This window comes from Pteropus medius, unplaced genomic scaffold, assembly GCF_902729225.1.
Source record: "Pteropus medius unplaced genomic scaffold, Ma_sr-lr_union100, whole genome shotgun sequence".
Classification (NCBI taxonomy): domain Eukaryota; kingdom Metazoa; phylum Chordata; class Mammalia; order Chiroptera; family Pteropodidae; genus Pteropus; species Pteropus medius.
In genome coordinates, this window is record NW_024340701.1 from 239,112 (window position 1) to 265,656 (window position 26,545).

Below are 26,545 nucleotides of genomic sequence, written 5' to 3' on the forward strand. Positions count from 1 at the left end.
CAAATAGTCCATGCCAGGATTAGCTGTAGCCCAGCCTCAGCTCAAACGGATACCTCATCACCAGCCAGATCTAGCCTGTCTTGAGCTCTCTCTTTTCCTTATGTCTCTAGATGGCCTTTCCTGGCTTATATAGCCACCTTACTGCCCAGCTTATGGGCCCCAAAAGAGGAAGGCAGAGGTCACTCCCGTCTTCAGACAACCACGGTAGGATTTCGTTGCCTTCCTCAGGGTCTCCTGGTGTGCTGGGAGGTGCTCCCTGTCTTGAAAGCTAGTCCCATGTCCTACCACATGCCATATGGTCTTCAGGTTTGCCTATGTTTGGGGTTTGTCACTGCTGACCTCTGATTTCTCTCCCACTGGTCCTTAGGAAACATTTGTCTTGCTTCACACATTTTTTTTTTCAGTGAATCAGATGAAATCAAAGAATATATAACATGACATAGCATTGAAGTTAAGAGCACACATTCTGGATCACACAAACCCTTGTCCAAGTCCCTGCTATATCACTTACTATCTGGGTGACCTTGGTCAAGTCACTTAACCTCCCTGAAAAATGGGGTTCGTAATAGCTACTTTACTGTTGTTAGCACTAAATGAGATCACACAAGCACATTTTTCGTAGCACCGGGTCTGGTACATAGAAAATACTTAATAAGTGTCAGCAGCTGTCACATACAAATGCAGGAAATTGGATGGGCGTGGTTATCAGAATCTGTATTCCAAAAAGATTTGAATGGTTGGCATATGGGCTGAATTTAAGGGAAAAAAATAACTGGAGTAAATAGGAGGCTATGCAGGATGAGGGAGACAGGATTTGCTAAAATGAAATGTCACATCCACTACAAGGATATTGCCAGGTCCAAGATATGTGGATTAAAAAGTTGTCCCTGATGGGGACTAATATATACACAAAGAAGCCCCTGAGGGGTGACAGATATGTAAATAAACAATAAAATAGAACTGTATGCTAGAAAAGGGAGGGGACCTGGGTAACATATAGAAAGGAAATGGAGTCAGGAAAGCTTTTCCAGAGAAAGTTACATTTTAATCGGGGTCATGAAAAAGAAGTGGGGGCTCACCAGAGGAAAAGCTCCTGGCAGAGAAAACGGCACCTGTGACATGTGGTATGTTTAAGAGCTGCAAAGAGTTCCATGTGGCTGGAACAAAGGGAGAACATAGCTCTGTGAGGGCTAGGAACCCAGAGGGGTGAGAGGGGCCAGCTTATGCTGGACCTTATAGTCAGCATTAAGGATATGGATCTTTATCCTGAGGACAGAGAGCAGTCATGGACGAACTGGGATGTGTCATACGCAGATTTGCATTTTTTAAAAAACCACTCTGGCTACTGTGTGGAGAATAGATAATAGAGGAGCAAGAGTGAAGGTAAGGAGTGTGCCCATAAATTAGATACCTTAGATTAAATGGACACATTCCTAGAAAGAAAGGAACTACAAAATTGACTAAAGAAAAAGTAGGCAATCTGAATAGACTTACAATAAGTATAGAGATTAAATTAGTAATAAAAAGAAAACTACCACCATCAACAACAACAAAAAAGCCCACGTCCAGATGGCTTCACTAGCGAATTCTATTAAACATTTAAATACGAATAAATATAAATTCTTCACAAACTCTTCCAAAGAATAGAAGGGGAGAGAATAGTTCTCAATTCATTCTGTGAGGCCAGTATTACTCTGACACTTGGAGCAGACAAAGACATCACAAGAAAAGAAAACCACAGATCAAAATATCTTCTTAATATGGACACAAAAATTTTCAAGAAAATACTATCAAACACAATGCAACATATGAAAAGGATTATATATCATAACCAAGTAGAATTTATGCCAGGAATGCAAGGGCAATTTAACAACCAAAGATCAATTAATGTAATACACTATATCAATAGAACATAATAAACAAAAACTGCATAATTATCTTAAAAGACACAAAAAAGCATTTTACAAAATCCAACACCTTTTCATTATTAAAAATCAAAAAACTAGGAATAAAAGGAAATTTCATTGACCTGATACAGGGCATTAACAAAAACCCACAGCTAACATTGTACTTAATAGTGAAAAACAATGTTTTCACCCTAAGATCAGAAACAAGACAAGGGTGCCTGATCTCTCCACTTCTAGTCAACATTGTACTAGAAGTTCTAGCCAAAGCACATGGGCAAGAAAAAGAAATGGTACCCATACTGGAAAGGAAGAAGTAAAACTATCTCTATTTGCAGATAACATGATTGTGTATATACAAAATCGTAACAAATCCACTAAAAAATTATTAGAACTGATAAATGAGTTCAGCAAGGTTGCAGGACACAAGACCAATATACAAAAACAAAACAAAACAAAACAGTATTCTTCTGTACACTTGCAATGAACAATTTGAAAATGAAAAAAGAAAACAACTCCATTTAGAAAATACTATCATTTAAAAAAAATAAAATATTTAGGAACAAATTTAACAAAGAGTGTAAAACTTATAGTCTGAAACCTACAAAATATTATTGAAAGAAATTAAAACAGACTTAAATAAATGGAAAAGCATCTCATGTTCATGAATTGGAAGACTTATTATTAAGATGATAATACTTCCCCAATTGATCTACAGATTCAGTGAAATCCCTATCAGAATTCAAGCTGGATTATTTGTAGAAACTGACAAACTGATTCAAAAACCCATACAGAATTCCAAGGAACCCAGAATATCCAAAACAATCTTGGAAAAGAATAACAAAATTTGCAGATTCATACTTCCTAATTTCAAACCAAATACAAAGTAACAAAAATCAAGATAGTGTGGCACTGGCATAAGGACAGATACATAAATCCATAGGATAGAATTGAGAGTCCAGAAATAAACCAATGTGGTCAACTGATTTTTAACAAAGGTGTGAAGACTATTCAATGGAGAGAGAACAGTCTTCAACAAATGATGCTGGAATAGATGAATAGCCACATGCAAAAGAATGAAGTTGGATCTCTACCCAAACACTATATACAAAACTAACTCAAAATTAGGATTAATGACCTAAATGTAAGAGCCAAAAGGATAAAACCGTTAAAAGAAAACATAGGAATAAATTTTCATTACTTCAGATTTGGTAATGGATTCTTAGACATGACACCAACGTACAAGTAACAAAATAAAAAATAGATAAATTAGACTTCATCAAAGGACCTTATTGAGAAGGTGAAAAGACAACCCATAGAATGGGAGAAAATATTTGCAAGTCATGTATCTGATAAGGGACTTATATCTAGAACACATAAAGAAGTCTTACAACTCAATAATAGGCAACCCAATTATCAAATGAGCAAAAGATCTGAATAAATTTTTCTCCAAAGAAGGTATACGAATGGCTGATAAGCACATGAAAAGATGTTTGGTACGGTTAGTCATCAGGGAAATGCAGATTAAACCCATGAGGAGATACAACTTCACACCCATTAGGATGGCTATAATCAAAAAGTCAGATAATAACAAGCATTAGCAAAGAGAAATCAGAATCCATATACACTGCTGGTGGGAATGTAAAATTGTGCAACATGTTTGGAAGACAGTCTGGCAGTTCCTCAGTTAAACATAAAGTTCCCATAAGACCCAGCAATTCCACTCCTAGGTGTATGCTCAAGAGAAATGAAAACATGTCCACGCAAAAACTTGTACTCAAATGTTCATAAAAGCATTATTCATACTGACAAAAAGTAGAAATAACCCACATGTCTATCAGTTGATGAATGAATAAACGAAATGTGACATATCCACACAATAGAATATTATTCAGCCATTAAAAGGGGATGAAGTACTGATATGCACAATAACATGCATGAACTTTGAAAATACTATGCTAAGTGAATGAAAGCATATAGTCACAAATGACCACATAGTATATTTGTGTTTTATTTATATGAAATGTCCACAATAGGCAAATCTATTGAGATAGAAAGTAGATTAGTGGCTGTTTGGGGCTAGGAGGAAGATGGGGAGATAGTAGGACAAGAGCTAAAAGATATGGCTTTCTTTTTGAGGTGATAAAAAAAAAAAGGTCTAAAATTGACTGTGGTTGTATATATCTGTATATATACTAAAACCCACTGAACTGTACACTTTAAATAGATGAATTGTATGTTATGTGAATTATATCTCAATACAGTTATTACAGAAATATAGAGAGCAAAGGCAAGGAGATCAGTGAGAGACTATTCCAGTAGTGCAGGTGAGAAATGATGGTGTGGTGGTGAATTGGAAGAAATAAATGGGTGAAAGAATGGGCAAAGGTTGAATACAGGAGTAGAAGGAAAAGGCAGAGTCTAGGATTACTGCCAAGCTTCTATTTAGATGACTGGGTTGAAAGAGAAGCCAGTCCCTACAAGAATAAAAACAGCGAATACTTACATGGCTCTTAATTGCCAGGTACTGTTCCAAGCACTTTGCACATGTATTCATTCTTTCTATCTTCAACAACATATGAGGTAGGTATTATTATTATCATCATCCCTACTTTATAAAAGAGAAAATAAGCTCAGAGAGATTAAGTAACTTAGCCAAAGTCTGACAAATGGCAGAGCTAGTAAATGGCAGAGCGGGGATTCAAACCTATAGGCATTCAGACTTCAGGGTCCCTCTCTTAGCCATAATGCTATGCTGCTTCTCTGGCAGAGTGAAAAGAGACCTGATGTGGGCATAATACAACTTCCAGTTTGAACACAAATACACTGGCACCCTCGCCCAACAGAAGATTTCCATTGTGGCCCCAGGAACACTCAGAGCCCCACTACAAACAAGGCAACAAACTGCAGGTACAGAGCACCTCAATACTCAGACTCACCTGCCCCACACCTGTCTACTTCAGTTCTTACTGCTTCTCTCTACTAGTATGTTCTCACAGGGAATGGCCTAGGTTGGGCAGGGGTTGGAGCAAGAGACCAGTCCAGCAGCACAAACTTGTTTCCAGAGAAATGATGGGAGAGGGAAAAGGAAAGGCCAAGACACACCTCTCAAAGCCTCATTAGGCGGGCAGCTGGGGAAGGGGAAGCTGAGTGTGCTATCCAAGGGGCCCCACTGCAGCCCATCCTGGCCACAAAAACGGAACTCCCACCAGTCAGCCCTGAGTCATTCCCTCTCTGCCCCCAAGGAAGGAGTGATTTCCTGCGTGCCCTCTGGGCCACTCAGGCTCCTCCCGTTGGCAGTGCATCCTCTTATCTCACCCAGGGCCCTCTCCTGGGGTGGAACGGGCACACCAGAGTCTGGCTGTAGTAGGCTAGTCCTCCTGTGTTCTCAGCAGGAAACATGGATGCCGGGGTCAGAGAAAGTCCGGCAGCTCAGCAAAGGCAGCTCAAGAACCAGGATGTCTCTCAGAGGATGGAAGATAGAGGGCTGACCGAATTAGGTCCCCTGCAGCTCTCTCGCTTGGAGTCACTGCTGGGCACCTACTGGCATTTTCCCCCTTTACCTGAACTAAGCCTCTCTCCTGATGCCTGTTTTGAACTCAGCCTCGTACTGTGGGAGAGACTCACGCCAGGCCCTGTGCCAGGCACATAATGTTGAATAAATGAATAAAACAGAAGAGTCAGAGGTCCTAGTCAGAGGTGTACACATAGTGGTGGAAAGAACAGACTTGGGAGTCAAACAGACCTGAATTCAAATCTCAGCTCTGCTCCTTAATAACAATTTTAGACAACTCATTTGATGTATCCTGGCCTCTATTTTCTCTTCTACAAAGTAAGGAAAAAGAGCACCCAATAAAGCCACTGTATGATGAAATTAGACAAATTAGCACAGTGCCGGCAAATAGCAAATGTTCATTAAAGATAGTTGAAAGAATAAAGTAGACTAGGGAATCAGGGAGGAAGAGATAGGCCCACTCACACCCAACTTTTACACCAGGAGGAGTGAGTTAAGATGACAGCCCCCACTTGGCAGGGTTCACATTTTGTCTAGCTAAAGTGGAGGTATAGCATGGCTGTTTACATATGAAAGCACCCCAATAAAGGCATAAAATTTGGGGATATTCAGAGGAAGGATGGACTGCCTGTATTCAACCCAAACGTCCTCAAGGTAGCCCTTTGGGGTCTTCTTTTCCATTTTATCCAATTAGAACAGCTCAGTCCCTATTCCACATACTCAGGGAAATCCATGCCCTCCTCTGTTTTCACTAGGACTCTGCAAGGATTTACATCCTCGTGATCACCTCTCAATCTGAATCTTTGCTCTTGCTAAATTCTTGACCACTGGGTTACTCACTTCCCATTGTTACACTCCTCTCTTTAATCCACAGGTATTAGAAAAGGTATTTCTCCCTTTGTTCCAAACCACCACGAATATCAGGTTTTGTGTATAGGACACTTTTACTGAATGTCTGGGTAGCACTAGAGGGAAGTTAAGCAGAACAGTGTGTAAACTTAAAACTGAGGATTAGGCATCACCTTTCTAAAATTTTCCTCAGACAGTCCTTCTACTGGATTTTCTTACTGGTAGAACTTTCTTCTCCTCAGGTTGCTATCTTTCACTTACTAGCCCTTCTCCTTTTTCTCTGGAATTAGTACAGAACATGCCAAAATTCTGACCAACTTCCTATTCAGCAAACTTAGCTCTCTGACACCGTCCTATCAAGGCCATACCTGAAGGCTCACCAAGTTGTTTCTGATCACAAAAGAGCTACTGAGAGGAATGTAAAGTTGCATTTCTCTTTTTAAATTAGCCTTCTGCCTCCATTACATATAATTGGGAGATAAGAAAAGACTCCCCAAGAGTAGTGACTTGAGAACAGATCTTGAATGACAAAGAAAGTTCCAGCAGGCTAAGAGTTTGGAGGGTTCTGCGTCTGAGAGAACAACAAAACTAGGCCTTGTGGCAGGATGGAGGTTGGGTTTGGGAAATGTTGAAGGGAACATCATGAGGGAGAGACTCCAAGGATGAGAAGCTGAAAAGTATAAGGGCTCATGTTCCAGCATTTAGAGGTGGGTCTAGGTTCAAAGGATCCTGTAGACCCATGAAAGGATTTTAAGCCTGGAAAAAAATAAAAACAAATTTGAGCTTCAGAAAAAGCACTGAATAAGGAGATACCATTTGTCAGCTATCAGATGGCAAACTTAAAACAACATTGGCAAAGCTGTGTGGAAAATATAGTGTTCTAACACATTGCTAGAGCTGTAAATGGAACAATCATTTTGGAGAGAATTTTGGCAATGTTGGGAAAGAGATAGTGAGATGGGACACCAAATATCTGTAGCTACCTATCTCAGACTTTCTGACTGTATAAAAATGCAAGTGTTAGAAATCTGGGAAAATGGGAAGACAGTTACAGGCTTATGAGAGGCTCGATTCCCTTCCCAGTCACTGTTCAGTGATATCATGTTAGTAGCTTGAAATTGGCCATGGTGGGATATTTACAGCACAAAAGGCAGCAAATAGTACAAAACAAGACTCTTCTTCTCCCCACCTCCCACTTTACTCCACCCTCCCCCCCCAGAGAGCAGTTTAACAGCAGCTACTGCCTGAGCCAATCCTCATCCAGCAACCCCTTGAGTTCTCTCAGCAGTGGCTGCACAGAGATCAAATGCGGGCTATCATAAGCCAGAGGGTCGACTTTTTATCCCAATAGAAAAATCTGGACCTGCTGACCTGGGCTGGACCTTAAGGAGCCTACTGGACTGTGGACAAAGCGTAGGCAGACCTAAGTGGTCTCGTTCTCCCTAGGCTGATTCTAGTTCCTGCTTGATATTCTAAAGAAGTAAAGAACTGGGCAAGGCACCCTTCCAGCTTTGTGGAAGCAGAGAAAAATGAAAAAATGATAGGGACAGGTGGCTGGACCTCCTTCCGTGCAGGAGCAGAAAGCCCTCATCTCAATTCTCTGGCAGTCATAGACAAGCTTCTTGTCTGATTAGCTCTGCACCCTTAACCACTATTATACTGGTTGCCTATAGAAGTCATAGGACTTGGTAAGACATGGATACAGGAGTGGAGGGAGAACGAAGATTTGATGATAACTGTCAGGCTTCAGGCTTCAATGCCCAGGTGGCCTATGGTGAGAACATAGGAAGAAAAGATCTGAAAGCGTGTGTGGGAGTTAGTAATAGTTCTGTTTGGGACTTGGTGAGTTGAAGTGCCTATGGAACAACAAATAGAGATATCCAAGAAGTAACGGAGAATTTTAAGTTTGAGGGAGTGACAAAAGACTTGGGAGTTACTGCTGTGCAGATGGATTTGAAACCATGAGATCCCTAGGGCAATATAAATGTTGCTAGAGAACAGCAACGTTTAAGAGAAAGAGCAAAGAAAGAAAGAAACTGGGAGGGAATGTTATAGGAGTAGAAAAAAAAAACTGGGAGGATGTGATACATTGTAGAACTCAAGGAAGGTGAAGAACATCGAATGTTGCAGAAAGGTTGAATATGATAAGGATTAAGATGAGAGACACAATGAAGTTATTGTGGCTGGTCCAGAGTGAAGAAGACAGTAAGTAGTAGGAGATGAGATTTAAGTAGGCAGGGCCCAGGTCAGGCAGGACCTTGTGTGCCATTAGGATTTTATTCTAAATGCAGTAGGAAATCATTAGAGGATTTTAAGTAGGCAAGCGAAGAAATCTGATTTGTACTTTAAACATATCCGTTACATGGAGGATGGACTAAAGAGGGTAAGAGCAGAGGCAGCTAGGAAGCTATTGCAATAACCCAGACTTGGACTAGGATGGTTGGAGTGGAGGTTGTAAAGTGTTCAGATTCAGAGTACACTTTGAAAAGACGTCTGACTGAATATAGGATAAGAGAAAAATAGGAATCAAGGAATACAGAGAGTTTTGATTTGATCAACTGAGTAGGTGGTGGTGCCATTTACAGAGGTGGGTAAGACTAGAGAAGAAAAACATAAACAGGCTTCGGGGTGGTAACCAGAATCAAGAGTTTATTTTGGCCCTCTTGAGTATAAGATGCTCATTAGACATGCAAGTGGAAATGCCAAGTAAGCAGTTAGCTATCCAAATCTGGAGCCCGAGGCTAAGTTGGAGATTTTAATTTTGAAGTCATCGGCATATACATAGCATCAAACCACAGGCCTATATGAACATTAAAGCCATGTTACCCCTCTCTCTTGACCCGATAGAGAATGAGTAGACCTTGGTTGGGGACTGAGAGAGGCATCTCAAATCATCCCTGTTGGACAGAGGACTTTGGTCCTTACAAACTGTGAGCTGGACAGGAATTAGGACAAACCTGGCTCAGGGACTTCTTGCAGAGAAATGGTGCCAAAAAAACTAAGACCCCACAGGAGGACTGAAGGATTTCCATTTTCTCTCCCCTCTCCCGTTCCATAATTCTCTCTGTTAGTAACATTACTTTAGGAGGAAGAGAGAAAGATGATATCGAGGACACTCAGTCTGTAGAGCCAGCAATGGAAGCTCCAGCTGAGGTCAGAGTGGGACTAAATGTGGGAGTTTATGTGGCATGCACTCCCTCCTCCCCAACCTGCAGGAGTCAGAGCTCCTGAGAGTTAGCATAAAAGCCACCCACAGTTATAGCATTCCCAGGAAGAGGCCTGGGCTTTGGGCAAGGAGTCATACCCACTATTCTACAACTAATGTGAAGCAGATGAGCACAAGCTGAAGAGCTGAGACCATCCATCCCACGATTTTGAGCCAACCAGATAAAAGTACTAAAGACCAGTGCTAACTTTAATGTGTATTCAAATCATCTGGGGATTTCAGTAAAATGCAGATTGTGTTTTAGTACATCTGGGGCGGGGCCTAAGATACTGCATTTCTAACAAGTTCCCAGGTAATGCTTTTGCTGCTGCTCTACAGAACCACACTCTGAGTAGCAAAGAATTAGAGGCAGCGGTGGGGCTACCCACAATGGAGGGGCCACGTCCAGTCTCGGGAAGGATGTGTTCATCCGTACAAAGTCACAGAACCTTAAAGTGGAAATAGCCACCATTTTGTCACAGTTGTAACACAGGTGGTCATTTCTCATCAGATCACCCCTTCCAGGAGTATCATATGATTATGCCTAAGCTGTACTTCTTAGTAGGTATGTAATCTGGGGCAAATCTTTAACTTTTCTGCATTTCAGTTTCCTCATCTCTATCATGGGAATAATAAGACTATTATTGTGAGGATTGGCCGAATCAATAGATATAAAGCACTTAACAAACAGCAGCGTGTAAGTGCTCAGTAAATGCTGCTATTCTTTTTGATAATATACCCTTCTACGATCATTAACATAGACACACATAGAGGCTTGGTCTCCTTTTAGTACATGGTCAAAAATATAACCCCCACCTCCCTCCCACCAAAAGATCTGTATCCTCTCTTTCAAATTCCTCCTACCCTCCTGTTCTGACCCACTCCCCCTCCCCTGGCCCCTGGCTCCAGTGTGGTCTGGATGGGCCCCTTAGGGGCAGGGACAGAGACAGGACGTGGGACTGTATCTGACAGGAACCTGAGGGGCTGGCCCGGGAGGGTTTTGGGGCCCGGCTTCCTGAAGGGAGGATGGGCTAAGGCAGGCACACAGTGCCGGAGAAGATGCCCTCCTGGGCCCTCTTGATGATCACCTCCTGCCTCTTCCTGGCCCCCCAAAACCCAGCACAAGTCACCAACCAAGGTGAGGTGTGGAGGGGATGGAAATCACCTATACCTAAGAAAAGGGATCCCTGGGAGGGGTATAAGGTAGGAGGCTCCCACTGGTCCCCTACTCTTGCCCATAAACATGCCTGGAAGGACACAGAGCCCAACTGAACAGCTGTTCCTCAGATGCTTCCTTACTGGCCTCGGACTCGGAGCCCCTGAATTGTTTTTCTCGAACATTTGAGGACCTCACTTGCTTCTGGGATGAGGAAGAGACAGCACCCAGTGGAATATACCAGCTGCTGTATGCCTACCCAGGGTATGTGCCGTGCTGTACCCCGCTCCCCTGCATCTGTCCTGTCCTTACCTCAGATGAGCCCCACTCCAGTAGCTTCCCTGCCTTTGGCCCTACCAGAGAATTGTTCCAAGCATATGCCCTAAGTAGCCACTTAGTGAATGGGTATGATTTGGACAGACCCAGGTTAAGGCCCTACATGACCCTTTACCCCACCTACCCCAGGCACTGAGAAGAAAAGGGCAGTAATGGAAATAGAAGCAGGGCTTGGGCCCAGCCTGGGTCTTGAGGGCTGAGCATGGTGGCTGTGTAGGTAGGATGGACTTCTCCTATGCCCACAGGGAGGAGCCCCGTGCCTGCCCCCTGAGTTCCCAGAGTGTGCCCCCCTTTGGAACCCGATACGTGTGCCAGTTTCCAGCCCAAGATGAAGTTCGCCTCTTCTTTCCGCTGCACCTCTGGGTGAAGCATGTGTTCCTGAACCAGAATCTGACCCAGCGGGTGCTATTTGTGGATAGAGTGGGTAAGGGCCATCTTCCTGTCACCCTGGCTCCTCTATTCGTTGCCCCAAGGCCAGATCCCAGAGTTAGATTAGACCGTGCTCTTTCAGGACCACATGTGTACTCTCCATTACTAGACCCCCAGAGGCATCTCAAGACCCCCTTATCATCTCTCCCAACCTTGGCATCCAGAGCTAGACTTCATTTCACATCAGAGGTACCCAGGTCTTCCCATCATTAACCTATTCATTTACATGCTTATTCAACAGTTACAGAATACCTACTATGTGACAGACACTGTGCTAGGTGACGAGAATACAGAGATGAAAAGAGACCCCTGCTCTTGAGGAGCACTGAGTCTAACTAACTAGCAATGAGGTCACTGTTCTCATGAGGAAAGAGCAGGATAAGAAGCCTCCCTGTCCGGCCCTCCAAGAGAGCCAATCCAGCCCTCCAACACCCCTCTCTTCTTTCCACGGGTTGAACTGTAGACTGTGGCACTCAGAGAGTTCCGATGTGCCCTGTCTTGCCCTCAGGCCTGCCAGCTCCCCCCAGTATCATCAAAGCCATTGGTGGGAGCCGGCCAGGGGAACTTCAGATCAGCTGGGAGGCCCCAGCTCCCGAAATCAGTGATTTCTTGAGGCACGAACTCCGCTATGGCCCCAAGGATCCCAGGAATTCCACTGGTCCCACAGTCATGCAGCTGCTGTCCACAGAAACCTGCTGCCCAGCTCTGCGGAGGCCAAACCCAGCCACAGCTCTGGACCAATCTGCATGTTCTCAACCTTTGATGCCCCAAAAGGATGGACCAGAGCAGACTTCCCCAACTAGAGAAGTATCGTGCCCTTCTTCTGCTCCATCTCCTATCTCTTGCTCCTAATTTTGCCCTAAGAAAAGACAGGCCATACTTTGGGGATTCCAGATGGGGTTGGTCCTTGGGGAGTTAGTACAAGCTCAGATTAGTTTTCATGTCATTTAGGGATCTCCCACTTTAGGTCATTCATACCAACAAAATTGAGAGCTTCAGGCCTCCAAATTTATAGAGATTTCTCTAAAAACCCCTGAACACTACCTGAAACCCACAGACTGGCCCCTAGTCTGTGTGCATATCTATCCAGTAAGGAACCAAGCGTCTCTCCACAGGCATGCTATAGAGCCTCAAATATAAGATATGGAGGCTGACTTGGCTGAGAGGCAGACCTAGATTCTCAGGCTGGGATTCTTCTCCCAAGGTTCCATCTCTAACAGTGATGGGTGGAAGCTGCCTCATCTCAGGGCTCCAACCTGGGAACTCCTACTGGCTCCAGCTACGCAGCCAACCTGATGGGGTCTCCCTCCAAGGCTCCTGGGGACCCTGGTCCCTCCCTGCAACCATGGACCTGCCTGGGGATGCAGGTGAGTCAATAAAGGAATGGGGGGATAGGGAGGAAATAGATCTCTGGGGAAGACTGGGCTAGACATGAAAGCTCTGATAACCATGGACCTTCTTGATGACCTCAAACATGGCACTGGACACAGTGAACTATATTCAGAGAGAGAACAAAGCATAGGAATAAATGTTTCACGTTATGTGTATAAAGATGATCTGAATATCCTATAGAGTAGGAGCATGTGGTTCCTGATGGGACTTCCTTCTCTGATTTCAGTGGAAATTGGACTGCAATGCTTTACTCTGGACTTGAAGAATGTCACCTGTCAGTGGCAGCAACAGGACAATGCTAGCTCCCAAGGGTTCTTCTATCACAGCAGGCCACAGTGCTGCCCGAGAGACAGGTGAGCGTTGAACTGCTGATTGGGCTTGATGCCATGGGAGAGAGGCACAATCTTGCAGAAAGAAGAGAAAGATTGTTCTTGGTCCTCTTTTGTCCCCTCCCTGTCCCAAAACAAAATGGCCTCCATACTCTTATCCTCCAGTTTTATCTTCTCAACCTCTCTCCATTCCCCCTGGGAATGCTTTGGTTTAGTTCAGCTTTAATCATGTCACCTGGACCATAGCAAAAGCTCATATTCACCTCCAATGTATTCCCCATGCTGCTGACAGAGTGACCTTTGTTAAACTTTGCATGGCCTTCCCCTACTCAAACATCTACTATTTATTAAATCCAATCAAAACTTCACTGGGTCTTCAAGAATTTCCACCGAACATTCACTTATCTGTCACCCCCACCATATACAATCTATAACCGAGTCTTGTTGATTTTATCTATTATATATCTCTAAAATCTGTTCACTTTTGTTCACCATTATCCTAGTATGGGCCATCAATATCTCTCACTTGGACCAGGAGAAAACTTATTAACTGATCACCTCTTGAATCCTTCGAATCATTCTCTACACACAAGAGCTGGAATGATCTTTTTAAAGTACAAAAATGAACATAACATTCCCTGCTTTAAAATCTTCAATAGCTCTCCACTGATTGTAGGATATAGAAAGGAACTCTATCATGGCCTTATAAATTTTTAAAAGACTCAGCCCCTACCTATGCCTTCAGCCTCATCTTATACTTTGCTGCCTTTTGCTCTCTCTGCGCCGGTATTGGCCTTCTTTGGTTCCCTCCTGCCTGCCACATTCCTTTTTGCCTTTGGGTCTTTGCACATACTATTTACCCAGCCTGTCTTTACTTAGCTTCTACTTACCCTTCAGATCTCAACTCAAATGTCACTTCCTCAAGGAACCCTCCCCTGACCATCCAATAGCACTACTATACATCTTTGTTGTACCATGTACTTCTCAATCTTAAGTACTTATCAGAGTTACAATTTTACATTTATAATTTATGTGGTTATTTAATTGATAATATTCTCTCAGAATTCCAGTTGAAAAAGGGTGATCTTGACGATACATGATCCGTGAGGGCAAAGTCAGCATCTGTGTTTACTCACCAACATATTCTCACCTGCCACAATGCCTGGAACACAGCAGATGCTCAGTAAAAAACTGTTGAATGAATGAGTAATGAGAAAAACACTATTGATAGTTTTAATGTATTCTTTCAGTTTTCTATGCATTTATATGTCTATACATAATGTTTAATTTTCAATATAAATTGGATCACTATATTATATGCTGTGTGTGTATATATATAATATATATATAGTTTATGAACCTAATTTACTTAAAAATATGTCTTGGAGATCATTACAAAAATATGACTCATTCCTTTTAATAATTGTACAGATTTCCATAGTATAGTATAGGGGAACCTTGAATGAATTAAAGGATGGCAAAACTGAAGTCACCATTTCCTCTACCAAAACCTACTCCTTCTCTTATTGTCCTCCAACCTACCATCAGCTCAGCTTTCCAGGACTGAAACATGGAAATCATCCTGGACTTCTGTACACCCTCCAGATCCAATCAGAAAGTCTTTCATTCCAACCTCTTCAGTATCCCTTGAATCCATCTATTTTCCTCTACTCCCATTGCCACAACTCTGTCTTGAGATCCATATCACTTTGCACATGGAAGACCATAACACCGTCCTAATAGATTTCTCTTTCTAGTCCACCCTCACAAATCCTTTCCTACAAACCGCAGTTAGAGTGATCATCCCAAAATACAAAGCCTATTTTGACAATTTTCTATTTAAAATCCTTAAATGCCTCCATAACTACAAGATGAAGTTCAGCTCCTTAGAAAGGCCACAAGGCCATCTCTCAGTTATCACTCACACCAGGCTCTCTGTGCTAAAAGCATTCTGTTCCACTTAGAATTTCCCCCAAAGCACCATATCTCTTATCTCTGCCCAAGCATGTGCCCGGGATGCCTGTTTGTCCCCTTTGCCTCCTACTTATAGTCCAAGATGCAGTCTAAACATTGCCTTGTCCAGGAAGTACTCTCTGACACTCCCAGTCTGGGTTAGATGATCCTCCTTGATATTCTCAAACCAGCCTGTGCACATTACAGAAAAATAACCATCTGTTTTTCTGCCTCTCCCACTGAAATGAGAGCCCTTTGAAGATGATTCTTCTGTGTAGTCATAGGGCCTAACACAGAGCCTGGCACACAGTATCAACTATTTGTTGAATAAATGACTAATATCTAAAATGATATATAATTTTAGTAATAGCTAGCCATTTATGGGTTATATTCAGGAAGGAGACACGATTCATTTGTTCAATAAACAATTGTCGAATGCGACTATGTGCCAGGCACTGGGGATAGGGTAAAGAATAAAATAGAAAAGGTTCCAGCATTGTTGGGGCTTACATTTTAGTGGGGGGAAAAGATAGAGTGACAAACAAGAAATAAAGAAACAAGGTTATATGATAGAGACTAAGTGGGAAGTTTGTGGGGGGCAGTGCTAATTTAGGCTGAGTTGTCAGAGAAAGCCTCAGCAAGGTAACAGGTGAGCTGAGACCTAAATCGGCAAGAAGGAATAAGTCACATGACAATCTGGAGTCAGAGCAATCCAGAGCAAGGTGAAGTGCAAAGACAGGGTGTTTTGCAAAACTGTGGCACAGAAAGAGCCACGTGTGAAGGGTAGCAAACCGATGCGAGACCTGTAGGAGATGAAATGATGAGGTAGGGAGGAACTAAATCATACAGAGTTCTGTAAGCCCTGTTATAGAGTTTGGATTTTGTTCTCATTGATTCTTTTTAAATTAATCCTTAAAATCCATTAAAATCCTTAAAACCCATTAAAAGATTTTAAGCAGAAGAGTGACATGATATGATTTACATTTTTAAAAGATATGTTTTCTGTGACATTATAAATGGGTAAAAGTAGAAGCTGGGTCATCAGTTAAAAATTTGCCTTAATCCAGGCAAAAGGTAATGGTGGTTTTATCTAATGTAACAGTGGTCAAGATCAAAATAAATGGACACATTTGCGAATATTCTGAACATTATCAGATCGAAATTTTTGAAGCAAATTCTGGTAGCTGTATGGAGAACAAATTAAAGGGAGTGGTGAAATGGAGGCAGAAAGACCAGTGAGAAGGCTATTGTAAAAATCTAATAGCAAACTAACATAGAGGTGACAAAGAGGGCTGCTATATGAGAACAAATAAAAAACATAAGGATGTTTTCCTGCAGAGAGATGAAGTCTCTTTGAAAGAATCCTGTGAAGTAGGTACTATTAATCCACTTTACAAATGAGGAAACTGGGCTAGAGATAAATCAAGTAACTTGCCCAGAGTTATACACCAATAAGCCAAGACCTGAACTCTAGCCTATGCTATTTTCACATATCACATAGTTCTTTTGTTAAGAGAAAAAGGCTGGATACTAAAGCAAATGTTAGAAAACAAAACATTATGGTATAAAGAGAGAGAGAAAGCCCTGGAAGCCCATCCAGGAGAAGAGTTAGATTATAATCCATGCAGGGCACAGCCTCTGTGGGATGGAGAGTAGCAGTCTCTGAGGCAGGCCTGATTCAATGACTCTGTGGGGCTGATTCTTAGGGACCCCATCTGGGAGAAGTGTGAAGAGGAGGAGAAAAATCCAGAATTACAGCCCTCCCAGTTCACCCGCTGCCATTTCAAGTCACGAAATGACAGTGTGATTCATATCCTTGTGGAGGTGACCACAGCCCAGGGTGCTTTTCACAGTTTCCTGGGGTCCCCTTTCTGGATCCATCAGGCTGGTAAGAACTTTCTTCCCTTCTCCTCCCACATAGCTCCCCCCACTACTGCACCTGATCCCATGCCCAGAATCACTAACTCTGACACTTCTGACCCATGGCCCTGGTGACAGTGATGTCTCAGAAGGACTTAGACCACTCTCTGATGACATCCCTGTAGTGCTCATCCCCACTCCCAATTTGCATTGGAGGGAGGTCTCCAGTGGGCAGCTGGAATTGGAATGGCAGCACCCATCATCCTGGGCAGCCCAAGAGACCTGCTATCAGCTCCGATACACAGGAGAAGGACATCAGGACTGGAAGGTAAAGTCAAACAAATGCCCACAGATCTCACCACACAGGGTATCCCTGAATTTTACTATGTCTGTTATCAAGGACGAAGGTGTCCATGTATCCATGTCTAGGCTTGTATACCTATGTTTATCTGATTCAACTGCCATCTTAATCTCCCATTGGCATCTGACACTGCTGACTACTTCCATTTAAAATTTTCTCTTCCTTTTGCTTTTGGGATAGCAGTTTCTCCTGATTCTCATACTACCTCTCTGACCAAACCTCACTGTCCTTTCTTGGTTCCTTTTCCACTCTTCCTTAATATGTTATGTTTTCTACAATCTCATCCTAGACTCTTTCTTCTAGATGAATATGTATGCTCTCCCTAGGTGAGCACTTCAACTCCATAGTTTTAATGGCCATATATATTAGCCATCCCAAACTTACCATATGGAAAGGAACTTCTATACCATAGGCAAGCTACCTAAACCTTTGAAGTCCCTGCTGGTGAAATGGGCATAAAGCGATCTACCTTTTGAAGTTACAGTAGAAAATTATATAAATATTGCCTTGCAGATAGAAGGTACTCATATACATTAGTTAAATCTTAGTTTCTTTCTCTATTTTTATTCTCATTTACCACATATACAGTATATACAACTTCTTACCAGATAGCTCTACCTAAAAGTCTCCGGAGGCATTTTAGACTCAATACAGAATTTCCCTCTTAGCTGTGGGGATACGTTCCAAGACGCTCAGTAGATGCCTGAAACCACGGATAGTATTGAACCCTATATATAATTTTTTCCTATACACACATATACTTCACAGATTCTCTTTGGTATATTCAAATCACCAGCATCATTACTCTTGTACTTTGGGGCCATTATTAAGTAAAATAAAGGTTACTTAAATACAAACACTGTGATAACTTGATAGTTGATCTGATAACCGAGGCAGCTAAGTGACTAACAGGCAAGACAAAGGCATGATTCATGTCTTAGGTAGGATGGAGCGAGATGGCGTGAGCTCTCATCATGCTATTCAGAATGGCACGCAATTTAAAACTTATGAATTGTTTATTTCTGTAATTCTCCATTTAATATTTTCAGACTGTAGTTGACTGCAGGTAACTGCAGCTGTGAAAAGTGAAACTGCAGATAAAGGGGGACTACTATAATCCAAAACTTAACTCATCTACAGTGAAGTACACAAATCTTAAGTATATAGTTGATTAAATTGTTCATGTGTATACATTCATGTAACCATGATCCAGATCAAGATATAGGTTATTTATAGCACTTGAGAAACTCATGTCCCCTACAGTCGCACACCTCCCTGCCAAGGTAACTGCTATTCCAACATTACTATTAAGTTTTTACTGTTGTTGGACTCAGCAAAATGGAACCAAACAGTATTTCTTCCTCAAACTCACTTCTCTGTTACATCTCTGACAATGGCACTCCCACTTACCCAGTTAGCCAAGCCTGAAATCCACCTTGACTCTTCCTTTTCCCTTCTCTCAACCCCTTATTTAACAACAAATAGTTTATTGTACCAACAGTCCTCAAATCCCTACTACCACTGCCTTAGCCTCATCCGTGACCATCTAGCCTGCCCTGCCATGCTCTTAGCACGCTGAACTACTCTGTAGCCCCCAATCAAGCGACTCAATGATTCTTCATGCTCCAGATGCCTTACATATAGCACTAATTACATGTAATTATTTACTTGTTTGTATGTCTTCCTCATTAGACATGTGAGTGACCATGTTTCACCTATCTTTTTCCCAGTGCCTTGCTCAATGCTTGGCATATCACAAGCAGTTCATAAATGCCTGCTAAAAAATTAAGTTAATGAAGTCTCCCTGCTTGTGCACACGATGCTTGTTCCCTCTGCTTGGAATCTGACCTTGTGCTCCCAGCACCTAGCACAATTCTGGCATCTGCTGCTGAATGAGTGTCATTTGCAAATGGCCTATTTGGCCCTGTGTCTGAGTATTTCCATCGCTGGGTCTGGAGTTCTGGTGAGCGCTTCTGGCAGGATGCCTGTGTGTCCTGGCCAGTGTATGCACCGGGATCTCTATCCGGGTGTATCGTCTGTATTTGTGTCAGGATGAGTAGTTCTCTGTGCAGATGAAGTCTTTACGTCTGGGTGTGTGTCAGGAAGCATTTGTCAAAAAACTGAGCATGCCTCGGGTAGGGCGAGGCCTTGGGCTGGGGAAGGTGTTCTATCTTCCAAGTTTCTATCTCCGTAGGGTGTTCTATCTTCCAAGTTTCCGCCGGGATTCGTGTTTTCTGTAGTGAAGCTCTTTGGGGGATCCCCTGGAATTCAAAACGGTAGGATTTTGGTCCAACAGACGCCATCAGTCTATGGAGGCCCGCCCACCCACCAGTTCCCATAGCCTGACCACCCGCTCGCTTCTCTGTGCAGGTGCTGGAGCCGCCTCTCGGGGCGCAGGGAGAGACTCTGGAGCTGCGCCCGCGCTCCCGCTACCGTTTACAGCTGCGCGCCAGGCTCCACGGCCCCACCTACCAAGGCCCCTGGAGCGCCTGGTCAGACCCAGTGAGGCTGGAGACCGCTTCCGAGACGGGTAACAGCGGGGGCAGGACAAAAGCGGCCAGCGGCCTGCAGCTGCGCGGAAGACGCCAGTGCAGCACCCGCGGGGCTCCGACCGCACGGGTCGCCCTGGAACCGCAAGGGGCAGGGCCAGGGCGGGGTTGGCTCGACCTGGGGGCGGGGCTCCGGCAAGAAGCCTTGGAGGTTTGACTGTTTTTTATCCCATAGCCTGGATCTCTTTGGTGACCGCTCTGCTCCTGGTGTTGGGCCTCAGCGCCCTCCTGGGCCTGCTGCTGCTGAGGTGGCAGTTTCTTGAGCACTACAGGTACCACCCCGGTCAGGCGGGAGACGGGGCCGTGGTCAGGGCGGGACTGGAAGCCTCTAAATAAGCATCCCAAGCTTTCTGACACGCGCTCTCCGGACAACCACAAGTCCACACCTGTGGCGTCAGCTGCTTCCTGTACGTCTCCCCTGGGGTCGCATCGCCTCATTACACCCTAACATGCCCACTATACAGAACATCTCAAGCAGCCCCACCTCCTGGCTTCTAATCTCAGTAACAAGGCTACTGTCCACCTGTCACCCGAGCCAAAACACTTAGGTGCCTCACTCCTCTTTATCCAGTCTGGTCTGATCTGGTCATTCCACCTCCTAAACCTTGCTCAAACAATGGCCCCTTTTCTCTAGCCCTACAGACACACTATCTGATTCACTGAAACAGAGCCTCTTCTCCTCCAATCCAGCCTCATGCAGCCACTAGAAAAATCTTTTTAAAATGCACACATGAATTTATCATTCATCCCCTTAAATCTCATTATTAGCTCCTCAGGATTGAGTCCAGACTCTAAAATAACAAGCAAGGCTTTGCAAAATCTGGCCACTGCCAGCGTTTCCACCCTTTCCCACCCTGTGCATCAGCCTTGCCAAACTATTGGTGATTCCCTCCACGAGTCAAGTGGTTTTACTTCTCACTGCCTTTGCCCCTAATGTCCTGTCAGGAATATCCTTCCTGGATGACTAATATCCATTTACTTTTAAGTAACTTTCTTTACCGACTTCTTTCGTAATCTTCCCCTATTGGCTACTACTATCTTTGTGCCCCTGTATAGACTTATATCATAGTACCAGTAGCATTTTACTGCATTTATTTCTTTATATGCCTTCCCTGTATCTTACTTGGTCATCTTTACATCCTCAGCACAGTGCCTGCCAAATAGCACACCCTTAAATAAATATTATTAATAATGACTCATCTATGTGGAAAGACTAAGGCCGAGGGGAAATGTCATTGGAGGTTATAAACAGAAAGGATAGAATCCATACCACCTCACTCTTCTATTGATAACATCTCTTGATTCTTGAAGACTCAGCTCAGAAGGCAACTCCTCCAGGCAGCCTCTTTTGATGGCCCTTGGCTAGGTTAGATGCCCCTCTTCTGGGTTTCCATCTCTTTTGGAACATGTCTGTGTTTGAACTTTTAATCTGCTCATGTATATGAGCAGACTGGAATGTAGCCTCTGGCAGGTAGCGAGATCCAACAAAAAGGAGAGAAGGAGGAGGTGGTGCCGCTGAATGAGACACACTCAGTGCTCTTTCCTCAATTTACCAGATAAATCACTCCTTCCCTGAAGAAAGATGAGTGAGGTCACAGAAGAGGCCTGCAATGTTCAACTAAAGTCCCTCCATGTAGAAATATGAACCTAAAAGAACTTGAGGTTCCCCAATATACCTTAATCCATACTCTTCCCAGATCGATCATTTTCCCCAATAACTTAATAATAAGCCCCACTGACTCTCTTCATTCATTCATTCATTCTGCTAATATCTTGAGCACCTATTATGGGCCAGACAGTGTTCAATCTGTTCTACACCCTGGAAATATAGGAGTGAGCAAATAGGCAAACTCTTTGCTCTCATAGAGCTTACATTCTAGTGGGGTAAAACAGACAGAGATGAATGTATATAATAACAATGAATATACAATAAGTCAAATGCTATAAAAAAAAAAAAAAGCAGCAGATGAGATAGAGAGTGATGGAGAAAGGAGGTGGTATTATTTAGACAGGGCAGTCGGGGAAGGCCTCTCTGTTAGGATGGCATTTGAGCAGAGACCTAAATGAAGTGAGGGTTCCAGACAGAGAAAAGAAGGTGCAAAGGCCCTGAAGCAGGAATGTTTGAGGATATTCTGTACCACTCTTTTTTGAACCTCCCCACTACTGGTTTCCCTCCTCCACTTGAGGTTTCCTTTTCACCTATACTCCTTTGTCTTACTTTATTGCCTTGACTACACTCTCACCTCTCCAAGCTTTCCTCACCCACCTCACTGCCTCCTCCACTGCCCCACCCAGTGTTCTCTTCCTCCCTTCCAATTCACTCCCATAACTCAGTCTTCTTCTCTTCCTTCTCCCCCAGGAGCTTGAGGCATGCCCTGTGGCCCTCACTTCCAGACCTGCACCGGGTCCTAGGCCAGTACCTTAGGGATACTGCAGCCTTGAGTCTGGTGAGTACACTCCCTTGCCTATTACCCATCACCAGCCCTACCTGGAACTGGATCCTTGCCCCCACAACACAACTTTTCAAGGCCCTTGCCTGCCGGCATTCCATTCCTGGGCCCTATCCCCAGCCAAACCCTCATTCCTACACAATCCACGTTCTCTTCCCACAGGACCTGCTCTAATCCACATCCCTTTCCTTCCCATCTCTCCCAGCCCAAGGCTGCCGTCTCAGATGCCTATGAGGAAGTGGAACCCAGCCTCCTTGAAATTCTACCTAAGTCCTCAGAGAAGACTCCCTTGCCCCTATGTTCCTCCCAGGCCCAGATAGACTACCGAGGATTACAGCCCTCTTGCTTGGGGACCATACCCCTGTCTGTGTGCCCACCTGTAGCTGAGATGGGGTCCTACTGTACCACTCACATTGCCAACCATTCCTACTTACCTTTGACCTGTTGGCAGGCCCCTCACTCCCAGTACCCTGGACAGGTCCAAACCCTCTAGACCTTTCTTCCCAACCTCTCTACCCACTCCACCCCACCCCCATACCATATACGTCTCGGACCTCATTTCCATCCCCCTTGTTGATCCTCATAGCTGGGATTCATGACACTGATCTTTCAGTACTGCTGACATAAAGCCAGGACTCTATTACTTTAGGCAAAGTTCACTTGACTAAGCTCCTCTAAATCCCACCTTCTTTCTCCTCTTTAATGCCAATTCTTCACTTCCTCACTTCTCATTTGCTCTTCGGACTATTTCAATTAGTTCCCCTACTACCACTTTGCTAATGAATCTGCTCAGGCAAAGTTCACCTCAAACTTTCTAATTGTAAGATCCAATAGGATCTTGTTAACCCAATCTCTCTGTGGATTTGTCATGTGACTACCTGTTTCTCCTTTAAATTCTCTCCTACCTTGACTTCCATAACATCACTGTCTCTTCTGGCTCCTGCCTGTTTGAGTATACTGGTAGTTAAGAACGTAAACTCTGGAGTCAGCACTGGGTTCAATTCCTGTCAACCCACTTACTATCTGTGGGCAAATAAAGTCTTTGAGTCTGTTTCCAACCTATAAAACAGGGGTAACAGAACCCTACAGAGTTGTGAAGAGAATTAATTAAGATAACCTAAGTAAAGCACAGTGCCTAGGATATAGTAAATGTTTAACATATCTAAACAATCATTCTTGTTCTCTTACTCTGGCATCTTCCACTCCTTAATTATTGCAGTCCCTCAAAAGTCCATTCTTAACACAGTTTCCAGTTCCACCCACTTTCATGGCCTTTACTCTATGCTAACTATTCCAAAGTCCTTGTCTCCAGCCCATACTTCTACCATAGCACCTGTCATGCCTTATGCAAGTAACTGTTTACAGGTCTCCTGCTACTATATTGTGAGCTCCTTGAGGGCAAGATGTGTGATTTATTTGTCTTTCCCCTCCAGCACCTAGAGTAGTGCTTGGTGCATGGCAGTTGGCCTTCAACAAATGTTTTCGAAATGAATGAAATATTTCTGGACACCACCATCTTAACCCCATGCTAACCTCCCTCATCTTCTAAGCCATTCATATACAGCAGTAAATGTGCTTATGCCATTCTGGCTCCAGATTCCTCTGACCCATTCAAACTCTCAAACAAATGGATTGTTTTTTGTTTGTTTGTTTGTTTGTTTGTTTGTTTCTTTTTTCTAGCTCCAAACATACCACTGTATCAATCAGGGTCTTGGCAAAAATAGATGGCACACTCAAACTGGATATCTTGATGAGAGTTTAATAAAGAGCATATTTATAAAGATGAGGCAGGATTTAGGAAAACCATCAAGGAATAGTGTAGTACCCCAGGGCTAAAAACAGCTGGGAGCTGGTTCCATCCCGAGGCATCAAGGAGTAAGGGGAGAGAGTGGTTACTAGATCTGGAGAGAGCACCTGTAAGAGAAGGCTACCTGGCAGGAGCAGTAGCCTTTGGTAGAGAGATACAGTCAACCTATTAAGACATGGCAGAGAGGGAGCCAGGGGAATAAATAGCTGAAGCTCACTCTTATCCCATCCTCTGATCTATGTATTAATTTGCTAGGGCTGCCGTAACAAAGTACCACAAACTTGGGGGCTTAAACAACAGAAATGAATTGTCTCACAGTTTTGGAGGCTAGTTCAAGGTGTCAGCAGGGTTGGTTCCTTCCGAGGGTTGTGAGAAAGAATCTATTCCACGCCTCTCTCCTAGCTTCTGGTGGTTTCCTGGCAATTTTTGGTGCTCCTTGGCTTAATAGTGTTAAGAGTGTGGTTCTGGGCAAAGATATGCTAACGGCCAACTTCTGCTTCTGTAATCTGCTTGCTTGTTTGATGATTAACTAGGGTATGGTTAATCTGCTTGCCTGTTTGATGTTAACTGGGGTGTGGTTAGGCTTTGTAAGCTGCCTCTTTTGGGAGCTCAAACCCTGTGTGGTAGAGTGTCAGTCACCGGTGGCTAATAAAGGCTCATAATTCATCTCAACTGGTTCTGCGGGTCTTAGAATTGATCGCGCCACAACATTTGGAGGTCCCAGCGAGATCTCTCCAGAGGGGGAGATCTCCTAAGACCCGTGACCCCGGCCACCTAGGGTGAGGACCTGCCCGTCCAAGGGACGGCCACTGAGAGACGTTCCTCAGCCCCGGACGCCAAGCAGACTCGCCCAAGAGGGCAGGTGGACAAAAGGTTCAATTCTGTAACAATTGGGCACAAGCCATCTGGAGCAGCTTCACCGGTGAGTCAGACTGCACTTGGATCTGTCAGTGGGCCCTAAAGAAAACTAGTGGAAGGCTGGACACAGCAATACTTCCCTAGTTTGGTCAAGGTCTGCGACGTCAGACTTGACTCCAGGTATTCAGGTTTCTGGTTCAGGTATTCAGGTTTTTGGGTACGCTAGCGTTTTGTGCTACCTGTAGTTTGTCTTGTCTGTCTGTATTGTGTCTGTCTGTCTGGACTGGTCGAAGGTACTGTTACCTTCCTATTGCCTTGGTCTTCATAAGTTTACTCCATATATCGATGTGCAGTATTTTAATTTTTTCCTTAGGTCTGGCCTCCGTGTCCCCGTCCGACTGGACGCTAGCTCAGGGGATGATCCTAGCCCCGGCTTATTTGGCTTTTGTGGGGATCTTGCCTGTTTTTACTAACATGGCTCAGGCTTCTTCCTCAAATCGTCCTACCCCGCTTCAGTGCCTCTTTAACCATTTTAAGGATTTCAGGAGACGAGCCCAAGACTACGGAGCTAGTGTCACTCCCTTTGACCTTCAGAGGTTCTGCCAGTTAGATTGGGCCATATTTGGATCAGGGTGGCCATCAGAGAGGTCACTCGACCTGCAAACAGCCTTTCAGGTGTGGGGTATTATCTCTGGAAATCCTGGCCACCCTGATCAGGCTCCACATACTGATGTGTGGATCGATATATTTTCTGATGCCCCCAAGTACTTGAAGGACTGCCGCTGCGGCCAAGAGTCAAAGGCGACCCCCAAGTCTGTCCTTCTCTCCACACCAAAGGGGCCAAAAGAGAAACCGTCTGGACACCTAACTCTCTTTACCCTGTCCTACAGGCACCCCCTGAGGACCCTGAGATCACTAATCCTCCTCCTTAACTCCTCTGGTGACCTGTTCCTGTCTCCATCTAACAGGAAGGCAGAACCCCTCCAGAGTCCTCCCCACACCCGCACTGGGGTTGTGTACTGGCCCCCACAAGACCCTGATCCTGTTCCTGACCTGTCAAACCAGGCAGCAGTCCTGGCCCCACTCCAGCAATTGGCGCCCCCAGTTGGGGGAGAAACCCAGGGGCCATTCATGGTCTATGTCCTTTTCTCCACCAGTGATCTGTACAAGTGGAAATACCAGAACCTCTCGTTCTCAGAGAAACCCCAGGGATTAACCTCTCTCCTAGAGACTATTTTCTTTACCCACCAGCCACCTTGGGACAATTGTCAGCAACTCCTCCAAGTCCTGTTTACCTCAGAGGAGTGGCAGCGGATCCTGAGGGAGGCTGCAAAAGCGGTATTAGAGCCCAACGGGCAGCCTTCCACCCATCCGACCTGCGTCCAATATGTTCTCCTGAACACCCGTCCGCCTTGGGACCCCAACACCGACCAAGGTAAGGAGGCTCTCCAACGGTATCACCAGCTTCTTCTCCAGGGCCTCCGGTCTGCCACCCGATGACCCACTAACTTATCTAAGGTAAGCGAGGTCATCCAAACTAAGGATGAATCACCAGCGGCATTCCTGGAACGACTCTTAGAGTCGTACCGGTTG

The 26,545-nt window shown here is 44.2% G+C and overlaps 3 protein-coding genes across 4 annotated transcripts in view; 2 read left to right on the forward strand and 1 right to left on the reverse strand.

Moving 5' to 3' along the window:
- The first annotated feature begins 10,519 nt into the window (after positions 1–10,519).
- MPL (MPL proto-oncogene, thrombopoietin receptor) lies at positions 10,520–24,766 on the forward strand. Its single transcript, XM_039883578.1, has 12 exons — positions 10,520–10,610; positions 10,760–10,892; positions 11,210–11,388; positions 11,902–12,200; positions 12,598–12,760; positions 13,012–13,138; positions 16,774–16,955; positions 17,113–17,255; positions 19,659–19,818; positions 20,013–20,109; positions 22,197–22,284; positions 22,493–24,766. The coding sequence occupies exons 1-12, from the start codon at positions 10,532–10,534 to the stop codon at positions 22,778–22,780; spliced, it is 1,938 nt and encodes a 645-aa protein (XP_039739512.1). The 5' UTR covers positions 10,520–10,531; the 3' UTR covers positions 22,781–24,766.
- MED8 (mediator complex subunit 8) overlaps positions 17,826–26,545 on the reverse strand; it is a 50,203-nt gene continuing 41,483 nt past the window's right edge. The window contains exon 9 of the mRNA XM_039883504.1: positions 17,826–19,549. The gene's annotated coding sequence lies outside the window, so the exon portion shown is untranslated. The remainder of the gene's footprint in view (positions 19,550–26,545) is intronic.
- LOC120619219 (uncharacterized) overlaps positions 24,699–26,545 on the forward strand; it is a 4,411-nt gene continuing 2,564 nt past the window's right edge. Inside the window, exon 1 of one of the 2 annotated variants that reach the window (XM_039883483.1) lies at positions 24,699–26,470. In XM_039883483.1, coding sequence (XP_039739417.1) covers positions 25,298–26,452 — 1,155 coding nt within the window. In that variant the 5' untranslated portion in view covers positions 24,699–25,297 and the 3' untranslated portion in view covers positions 26,453–26,470. The remainder of the gene's footprint in view (positions 26,471–26,545) is intronic. The other variant, XM_039883474.1, reaches the window with a different exon arrangement.